Genomic DNA, 10162 nt, shown 5'->3' on the forward strand with positions numbered 1-10162 from the left:
GACAGCAAGGATGCGACCTTTTCTAGGGATGTTTCCTTGTTTACACTTCATGTTTACATTGAGGACAATGTATGCTCTAAAGTAGGGGGATTACACAGGGTTATGTTTGTGTGTTTTCTTTGTTATTTATTTTATGATATATACCTAAAATTATTTTTGTTTGAATTGGACGGTGCTTGGAGTATTTTAATGCTAACAATATTGGTTGAGAATAATAGTTGATTTTTGTGAAGCATGCACTTTTTGATTGATATGAGATGATTTACTTAGTTTTAAGGTAGATTAATTAGTTTACTTAGTTAAATTGCATAATAGATTAGAGGTACGTATGTAAAAATGTTTGATTGTGTGTCATGGGATAAATAAGCATTATAGATATTTGTAGATACATGATGGTTGAATTAATTATTATTCATTGGTTTAATTAACAACATGAAAGAGATTGTGTATTGTAGAATGTTTAGGGATGACCTAAACCATTATCTAAATAACTAGAAATTAAATAGCTTTCTCTTATGCTATGTCTCCCTAGTTCTCATATTTTATCATATTTACTCTTCCTTGATGGACCTTTCGGCAAAATTGAAACCTTGAGCCAAAAATTTAATTAAAACTTGAACATTTCCATATCTTTGGTCTCTTATTGCATTATGAAATAAACCCCAAGCCATGAACATAGAGGGATTAGGTAGAGGTACCTTGGTTGTTTCAAAAGAATTGAGTGGAAAAAATAAGAAATGATACAATATAGTGAGTATATGACTCTTACAAAATTGTGCTTAAAATAAAAAAAAATTAATTTATTGAACAAAAGCATTGTGTTAAAAATAAAACGAAATAATTAAAACATGAAACGAGATAAAATTAACTTTTACATTTAATACTAAATTTATGATTATGCCTAATTATATATCAAACATAAGAGCCTTTGGACACTCGTTCCAGATTCGCATATAATAGCAATGGTTAGTCTATCTTTATGTCTATATGTTTCTGCTTGTCTTTTTCTTCTCGTACGCAAACCTGACTTTGTTCTCGACAAATATAAAAATATAAGTTCTTTTTTTTTCTAATTGTTTTAAAAAGAGAAACAAAACAATTTAAACTCAAAATTTTAATTAAAAAATTAATTTATTTCCAGTAATACACTTTAATCCGCCAAGTGCCTACTTTAACTATATTATTCTCCTTTAAAACTTGCATCCTGTTCGGTTTCTTACCTTTAAAAGAAAAAACCTTGCATTTAATTATGGCGGGAAACTCCAACCCTCCTTCTTCGTAATAATTTCAACAAAATTTTAATATTTTTTTGAACGAAATTTCTTAATAAATTTGCTTATATCCAATGTGGTAATGTTTATTTATTTTTTGAGTATTTTTATCTACCTAATCTTCTTTTTGTTCATAAATTAAAAAGAAGTTAAAAAAAAAACCAAATTATAATAAAAGGGATTCAGTGTCAAATTATAATTTAATGTGCTTAGCAATATGTCAGTCTGTTGAATTAAAAAAAATTATTTATTAATATATTTTATATCAAATAAATTTTAAAATACTTTTTGCACCGGATGTCTCTTTACTCGCTTTCATGAAAATAAGAGAGTACAAATTCCAAGTAATAAAGTGCGGTCCCACTTCCACTAATCTGACGCCTTGAACATAATCACACGCGAATTGGCCAGAGATCTCAGTATATCTACGGCTGAAATCACATGATCATCAGCTAACCGTTATTAAATTTCAATAAAAGCGACTTCGTTCAATAATTACCCTCCACACCATATAATTAAAAAAAATTTAAAAAAAGTTTCAACCATCAAGGGGATAACCTCCGACACACTCCAAAAATTCATCCTTCACTGGGTTTTTTTCTATTAACGATCTTAAGAAACAGCGAAATACATTTCTATTCTTTTTTAAAAATTTAGAGCTGATTGAGTGAAATTTTTGAAAATCTTTTTCCATTTTTTTTATGGGTGATAATACTGAGTTACGATCAGATGAAGAGCAACCACCTCCCGCGCAAATCCCTTTGCTCAGTTCAAACCTTCAAAATGACGCCGTTGGAGGCCTCCACCAGCGGCAGCAAGAGATCCGCACGAGTAACCGTCTCGATGATTCGTTGGAATATTTGGAGAGGTTTTTGACCTGCCTCGGTTTCAACCAGTCGTCTTTGCTGAGTTTTTCTTTATCTTGGGCGGCGTTCACGGTGGTCGGGGTTTTGGTCCCTGTTTTAGCGCTGGAACTTTCTCAATGCGACGGTTGTGAGATGTACCAGATTAAGAATTTCGAGGTCGGTATCGTGGCTTCTCAGGCTTGTTTGGCGGCCGTTTCTTTGTTTTGCATTTCGTTTAATCTCCGAAAGTACGGCATCCGGAGGTTTTTGTTCGTTGATCGATACGGTGGTCAAATGGTTCGCTTTACCGATCTCTATGTTAAGCAGATTGCGGTAAAGCTTCTCTCGTTTCTTCGAAAACTTGTGGTGTTAAAATCGATTAGTTAGGATTTATACCTTGCTTTATCATATGATTAACGCATTCAATGTTCTGATCTTTGGTTTATAATTTAATGTTAAATATTGGATTCATGTTGCTGGATTGGTCACTGTTACTAAAATAGAAAGATTAATCCTAGCTCGGAATGATCTCTGACTTCGACTTTTGCTTGTTTTATAGATTTGGAAATTACTAAGTATTTGAGTAATTATATTTCGGTTTAATTAGATCATTCAACAAAACAAGAAATTTGAATCCTATGTTTTTCGGATTTGGGTGAGTTTGTGTTCAGTTTTTCATGTATTTGGTGGGTTCTTGGGGTCCTATCCCTATATATATGTCGAAATGTGTTGTATACAGGTATTTCAGTCAGAATGAACAGTTGAAGCAGCACAGTCTGAATTTTCTAGTAGTTTTAGCACCACCATATTGGTAATAATAATGAATCCTATGTTATTCAACAAAACAAGAAATTTGAATCCTATGTTATTCGGATTTGGGTGAGTTTGAGTTCAGTTTTTCATGTATTTGGTGGGTTCTTGGGGTCCTATCCCTATATATATGTCGAAATGTGTTGAATACAGGTATTTCAGTCAGAATGAACAGTTGAAGCAGCACAGTCTGAATTTTCTAGTAGTTTTAGCACCATCCATATTGGTAATAATAATGAAATTACGATGCACTTGAAAAACTTTCCTTTGTATGCCACTGTTTCTTGATTTGGGTTTACTTTCGTACAGGCTTCTATGCACCTGCTGATATGGTGGTTGCTTCCATGCTTTATTTTGAAGACAGCACGTGAGGTTATCCGAATTTTATATGTGGAACACGATTCACGGTGGATATCTGTTGCTATTTCAGTACCTTTGACTTTGTCCTGGACTTATGTTAGTACGATTAGTCTATCCGCCAGCATCTTGTTTCATTTACTCTGCAACTTGCAATTCATTCACTTTGATGATTATGCAAAACTCTTGGAAAGGGAATCCGATGTTATGGTATTTATAGAGGAGCACATTCGACTGCGGTATCATCTCTCCAAGATAAGCCATAGGTTCCGGATTTTTCTTCTTTTACAGTTCTTGGTTGTCACGGTTAGCCAAGTTGTGACTCTTTTCCAGACAACAGTTTATAGTGGAATGATTAACTTGAGCAATGGCGGTGATTTTGCAGTAAGTTGTGAATACTTATTTCTCTGGAGTTCAATTGTTCAGTCCGTAACCTTTACTTATCTCCTGAATGAAAAAACAGAAGTTGCTAATTTAAATGTTAACTTTCCAGAAAATTTCTTAATTTCTTGGCATATTTTCTTCAGAGTTTAACCATTTAATGCTTTCATTTAATTGCATCATTTGTCTGTTCTTTTTCTTGCCTTTCTCTAGATCTCCGCGATTGTTCAGGTAGTTGGGATCATTCTTTGCTTGCATGCAGCCACCAGAATTTCTCATAGAGCTCAAGGAATTGCATCTTTTGCATGTAGATGGCATGCATTGGCGACATGTACATCTACTGATGCTTGCCTGAGACATTCAAACAGTTTAGGAAGCATGGAACCTTTAAGTCAATCAAACTTGCTAGATATTACTTTTTCGGAAAGTGATCTGGATTCGATGGATTACATTGCCATGCCTACAACCACACAGTTGGCTTCTTATATGTCTTCATATCACAGAAGACAAGCTTTTGGTATGCAATTTATCTTGTTTCTATGGCTAATTCTGTTTATTTCTCATGCAAAGATTTAGGACCTTACTTTTAATCAAGCCAAAATGTGAACCCTCTACTAGCATCATAAATAACCTGGATAAAAACACACACCAGTGGCTGCACTCTATGTTGCTCCACCTCTTAATTTTTCTGAAGTATCCGTGTTTGACACTTGTGTCTGGATATATAAACTAGGGTATAAGACATGATCCTTCAAGTACCCTCCAAATATGTGAAAATCTTGGAAAATGCTGAGCATACTTGTTTCAGATATACACCCATGTCCAACAACTTGAGTCCAAGTAACATTGGCCACACTTGCTGGACTGTTTTTAACGGCATACTTTGTGATGTTATGAAGGTATAATACGACTCTCCTAGACATAACTAAAATATTGTTTGGATCATGCAGAATTATGTAGCTATTCAGGGTGCTCATAAAATCTCTAAGATATGTTTAATTGCAGCTTCTAGATCCCATACTCCATCCAATATTAATCAATAGAATATGGATGGTTTATATCAACTTTATTTTGTTCTATTTTTCTTATTGTCCCAGATATTCTTACTTTATCCTTTTGACCTATGTTGCTCCAACTCTTCATTTTTCCAAAAGCACCCATGTTAGACACCTGTATCTGACACATAATTAGAAATAGTAGATTACCTTTCGAGGATCCTCTTCATAAAAAAGTTCTAAAATTTTGAAGTTTTTAACATAACTGTCTTGGACACATACCCACATTTGACATATACACCCGAACTTGAATAACATCAAATTTGACCTAGTAAATGGATATATACTTGCTTTGCATCTATAATTTATAGCATTTTTCAACATAGTTGCTTGAAGAAGAGGGCTAGAGATATTTAGTTTACAAGCATGTTTATACTTTTGAAATGACAACTAGATCACCTATAGTGTATCGCTAGGCACAGTAAAAAAAACCTGTTCTTTCAACTATAAAACCCTTTTTTTTGGTTGGTTATCTTGTCCTTTTTTTTATTGATCTTCTCATTGGTTGACATAAATGCTTTGATTGTAGGGTCATAGTTGAATAGCCTAGAGCAGCATTGAGAATAAAAAGTCTAGCTTGTTTCTCTTTTAGGACTGCGACCTTGAAGATAGCATCCATTCAACTTTTTCCATATAATTTAGAGATAAAAGAAAATTCTTACATTAACCCATGACGTAACCTAGTTGTTTTGTGTATTCATGTTTAAGAGGTGACATCTAAACCGATTCAAGATTTAACCTAGTTGATTTGTTATATTGAACCGGAAATAAGTTGATATCTGGCTTGGTTTGACCAACTGATTCGGTTTGGTTTTTTAATCATTGCTTATGGTGTTTAATCCTTGGGTATATTGATGCAAGTGGTTCTTTGTGTGATGCAGTGATGTATTTGCAAGCCAACCCTGGGGGCATTACTATATTTGGATGGACGGTTGATCGGGGACTTATCAACACAATATTTTTCCTTGAACTTACTCTGGTGACCTTCGTACTTGGACAAACCGTAGTCTTCAATTCTGCATGATAAAACCTCCGATCATCAAATCAGCTTTTTCCAGAGATCACACCTTCAAAATGAGTTTTTTTTTTCAGATTTACGGACCGATGATTGTTGTTAGATCATAGCATTGTTGAAATGACTCGACAACCGCTGCGATTGGTAAATTGTTAGAAATGGCTGAAGCAGCTATAACGGAGTTAGCCAAGGTTTTGCGATGATAAGGCTGAAGGTTTTGGAAGGTTTGAAGACTGCGACATTCGGAAGTAAGGCAAATTCCTAAACTTTCAATTACATTAATTTGTTGTACTTCCATTGTATTTATATCTACCTCTATACTGGTTCAGTAAGGAAAGTGCACAACCACCAAACTCTAAAATAAGCAATATAAATTTATAAAGGTAATATTACTGAGGAAATAAAATTTTATCCATTATTTATAGCATGGAAATGATGAAAATTCAAAATTTGCAAATATTTGACTTACTTTTTACTGATTTAGATAATTTTTTTTATATTTTAATTATTATTCAAGGATGCAAATGGTAATATCTAGATATCCCATATTTGAATCCATGTTACTTTTGTTAATTAGGATATTCGCGTTATTTTTCAAAAATTATTTTATTGTAAAGATGTTTTTAGACCTACTAAATGTGAATTTTTAATGGATTTGTATATACAACGAATAATTTAATTAATTTCAATTCAAATAATAATTAATCAAATTTAAAGTAGAAAATAAACAAATTTGAATTTCAAAGCAAATTTGTAAATTTATATTTTATAGAATTTGTAAATATCCAACATGCTCATCCCTAATTATTTGTCTACTTCTCATGTTTTATTTTTTGAAAACAATTATTTTAAGGGTTTTTTTTTAAACTTTAAATAACTTCTTTTTTCTATAATTGTAGTTCTACGATCTAGACGGTTGGCAGGCGTCGTCCAAGTTCGAGTTTCCTAATTACACCGTTGGTTGGAAGGTTGGAAAGACAACAATTTATATCCTTCAATTTCCTACTTGATTTATTTCTTTAATCCTTAATTTTATTTATCAATTCTCTAATTTTGGCCACTTACTTTCTCTCTTTGTTTTCTTTATTTAATCCTTTAATTCCATATTTAAATTTTGATTTATTTTTGTATCTAATTTCAGATCGAAACTTCATCTACTATAATCTATTCAAATCCAAATTCTTAAAATCAAGTATCTAGTCTTTCGGTTTTTTTCGCAATAAAGAAATTAAATATCATTAAATCAAAATTAAAGTATTATTTGATACATGATACTAGTTAATAGAGAATTTAAACAACTAAGAGAGAGTTTTACATAAATAAAATAAATTTCGAATTGATATAACATTATCTATAAATGAATTGGGTTAAAGTTACTCTCAAGTCAGGCTAAAGTATCTATACACTTGTGGCCTTCTCGAAATACATGCTTCAGTGACCTAAATGTCATATTGTGAAAGAGTATCCTACACTCATCAATCAAAAGGGATAAATAAATATTATAAACTTTATCAATAGACATAAATTGAATAATGGTAGTAATGTCCACTACTATTTCAAGAGTAGTAATGTCCATATCTCTAAAGCCCATCTCTCAATGCCCATACTACCTCAACACTAGTGGCTTTTTGAATATGTTGACAAGCTCCAATTATCCACCCACCAAAATAATTCTTAATGAGAGCTCCAGTCTCCGCTCTTTTAGGATCACTTATGGATGATCTATTAATGTTAAATTTGAATCAATCTATTAGAGACGTTTTCCAAGACACTAAAATAAAATAAAGTAGTTCTTTTTCCTATTCATTATTGGAAAAAGAATAAACTTTCCGATCGTAGGGTTCTACCAAATCCACATCAACTAGTGATTGAACATGATTCATAATAAAAGCAAACAGAAATCCTAAAGTTTACAAGAATTGTGATGATCCTCTATAAACCATGTGTTTTATGCCACATGTAAACTTTGTTCAATTGGGCAATTTTCCCTTAGCATGAATCAACAAAATTTTCTCTATAAATATCTCTCATTTAGATGATGAATACAAATAATTCCCAAGATATCAGTGTCAATTCAAATGCACAATTCTTCATGAGGTATGTTCCACTTTAGACATAGAAATGCCATGAGATTATTATCCTTAGGCATCTGAATTGTATAAGGAGTCAATGATTTATATAATAAAGTAACACCAAGAAAGCGTTCTCAATTCAAAAGAATGGTCTCAAAATTATTTTTAATATACCATAATTCTAAAAATGTGATAAGATACCTTAGCCCTCAAGAAATTCATGACTAAATTTACGGTTGTAAAGGAAAATAGGAATGGAAATTTGAAGAACTGAACATCACATTAAATGATGATATGGATGGTAGCGACCTATAATTTGAATTTTACTTTATTTAGGTTTTTTTTTTTTGCATGTAAAAATGTATCTTTTAACTTTAGGCTTTGTGTTAGGAAGATTATTTTGTGTATGTAAAATATCTTTTCAACTATGTTTGTGGTGTTTCTTCTCTTATTCTCTACATTAGGAGAAGCTTTAGTTGTAAGATGGCAACTTAGCCTCCAATAATAAAACTTAATATGTTTAATTAGCCATGATTTCCTAAATTTCTCTCTTTTTTTCCACTTAAGAATTTTACTCAAAAATATATTATAAATCATTAATGAATTTTTTTGAAAGTATGGTTTGGATTTGTCTCGTTGATTGAATTTTGTATATAAAAAATTTAGATAATGATAATAGTAGTTATTGGAAAATAAGGTAAAAAACATTGCTTAAATTATTATAGGTAAAAGGCAATGTCTCATCCTAAGCCAAAATGAAAGAATTTTTGTATATATTCAACAATAGAAGAGATACAGTATATATAACCTACGACACATGAAGCTTTGCAGGGAAAAAGTTGAAGAACCCCTATAATCAAGGATTGACTCAATCCTAAATAAAGAAATAAATAAAATATCATCAAATTATAATCAAGGATTGACTCAATCCTAAAGAAAGAAAGAAATAAAATCTTATCAAATTTGTATCAATCAACTCATTGATTTCTATCACTCCCCTTAAGTTGGTGCATGGATATCACACATGTCTAACTTGCATAAAGTTTTATCAAAAGCTTTTCTGGAAACAACCTTGGTAAGTATGTCAGCATAGATCTCGAGTGCCATCGATATAGCTCTTAGGGGGTTAGTAAAAGGGCTTGAGAGTTGATCTTCAGACTTTACAAAAGGAAATGGAATGGTTCCAGCTTCAAGTTTTTCTTTTATAAAGTGTCTATCAACTTCTATGTGCTTTGTATGATCATGTTGAACTGGGTTGCGAGCAATCTCAATCACTGAAGTATTATGACAATATAGGTTCATTGAACCTTGAGGATTAATGTCTAATTCTTCAAGCAATTTCTTCAACCACAACAATTCATATACTCCAAAAACCATGCCTTTGTATTTTTCCTTTGCACTTGACCTTGCAACGATTGGTTGTTTCTTACTTCTCCAAGTTACAAGGTTTCCTCCAACGAAAGTGAAATAACTTGAAGTAGACCTTCTATCATCAATTGATCCTGCCTAATATGCATCACTATAACCCTCTATTATCAGATGATCACATTTCTTAAAAATTATCCCTTTTCTCGGAGCATTTTTTAAATACTTCAATATGCATTCAATAGCCTCCATATGTGACTTTCAAGGGTCATGCATAAATTGACCTACCACACTTACTACATAAGCAATATAAAGTCTAGTGTGAGATAAATAAATCAATTTTCCCACAAGTTTTTGATATCTTGCTTTGTCAGTTGATGATTCACCTAAACAGTAATATAACTTATGATTTTGTTCAATGGGAGTAGTCACAGGTTTACAACTAAGCATTCATGTCTCAGCTAACAAATCAAGAATATATTTTCGTTGAGATAGGAAAATATCATTATTTGATCTACCTACTTCAATACCAAGAAAATACTTCAGATTACCCATGTAACAGCCCGATTTTTTTACTCTAATCGGAACAGTGGTTTTGGGACCACAAATCCGAATTAGAAAAAAATATTTTAATATTATTTTGTGTGTTTATGATGTGTGAATTTAATTGTGTGAAATTTTCGTATTTTAATTTTGTCGTTTGAGAGATCGATTAAAGAAAATGGCTTAATCGCGTAAAATAAAAATTTAGGGGTTAAATCTAAAGGTACCAAATTGTTGTTGTCTTTATAAAATGGAGGATTTATGATGTAATAAGGCCAAAATATAGTTAGTGGGTGGCAAAGTACAAGTATAGCCTTATATATATGTATATATATATATAAAGGTTAATAAAGTAAACTAATTATTAATGTTAGTGTATGTTTAATATATTAAAACTAAAGCATTATTTCTCCATCTTTTGGCTGAAACTAAGAACAAAGAAGATTGT

The 10162-nt window shown here is 31.8% G+C and overlaps 1 protein-coding gene across 3 annotated transcripts; it reads left to right on the forward strand.

Annotated features, from left to right (window-relative positions):
- Positions 1-1794: 1794 nt before the first annotated feature.
- Positions 1795-6903, forward strand: LOC107903969 (uncharacterized). 3 transcript variants are annotated; one of them, XR_001686027.2, is made up of 5 exons: positions 1796-2449; positions 3236-3667; positions 3878-4181; positions 5601-5982; positions 6634-6903. XR_001686027.2 is itself a non-coding variant. In XM_041094783.1 (4 exons), the coding sequence occupies exons 1-4, from the start codon at positions 1973-1975 to the stop codon at positions 4409-4411; spliced, it is 1227 nt and encodes a 408-aa protein (XP_040950717.1). In that variant the 5' UTR covers positions 1795-1972; the 3' UTR covers positions 4412-4557. The 3 variants fall into 3 exon arrangements, 2 of the variants coding, with proteins under 2 accessions (XP_040950717.1, XP_016685694.1); XM_041094783.1 differs by lacking the exons at positions 5601-5982; positions 6634-6903 and adding an exon at positions 4398-4557 and having other exon boundaries at positions 1795-2449; XM_016830205.2 differs by lacking the exon at positions 6634-6903 and having other exon boundaries at positions 5601-6313.
- Positions 6904-10162: the final 3259 nt, after the last annotated feature.

This window comes from Gossypium hirsutum, chromosome D05 (genome assembly GCF_007990345.1).
Source record: "Gossypium hirsutum isolate 1008001.06 chromosome D05, Gossypium_hirsutum_v2.1, whole genome shotgun sequence".
NCBI lineage: Eukaryota > Viridiplantae > Streptophyta > Magnoliopsida > Malvales > Malvaceae > Gossypium > Gossypium hirsutum.

What these genes read in the sequence shown, in the direction of transcription:
- LOC107903969 (XM_016830205.2), top strand. Translation starts at nt 1,973, where the DNA reads ATGGGTGATAATACTGAGTTACGATCAGATGAAGAGCAACCACCTCCC. An exon ending in TCTATGTTAAGCAGATTGCG is followed by an intron (nt 2,450 to 3,235) that starts GTAAAGCTTCTC and finishes ACTTTCGTACAG; the next exon opens with GCTTCTATGCACCTGCTGAT. An exon ending in GCAATGGCGGTGATTTTGCA is followed by an intron (nt 3,668 to 3,877) that starts GTAAGTTGTGAA and finishes GCCTTTCTCTAG; the next exon opens with ATCTCCGCGATTGTTCAGGT.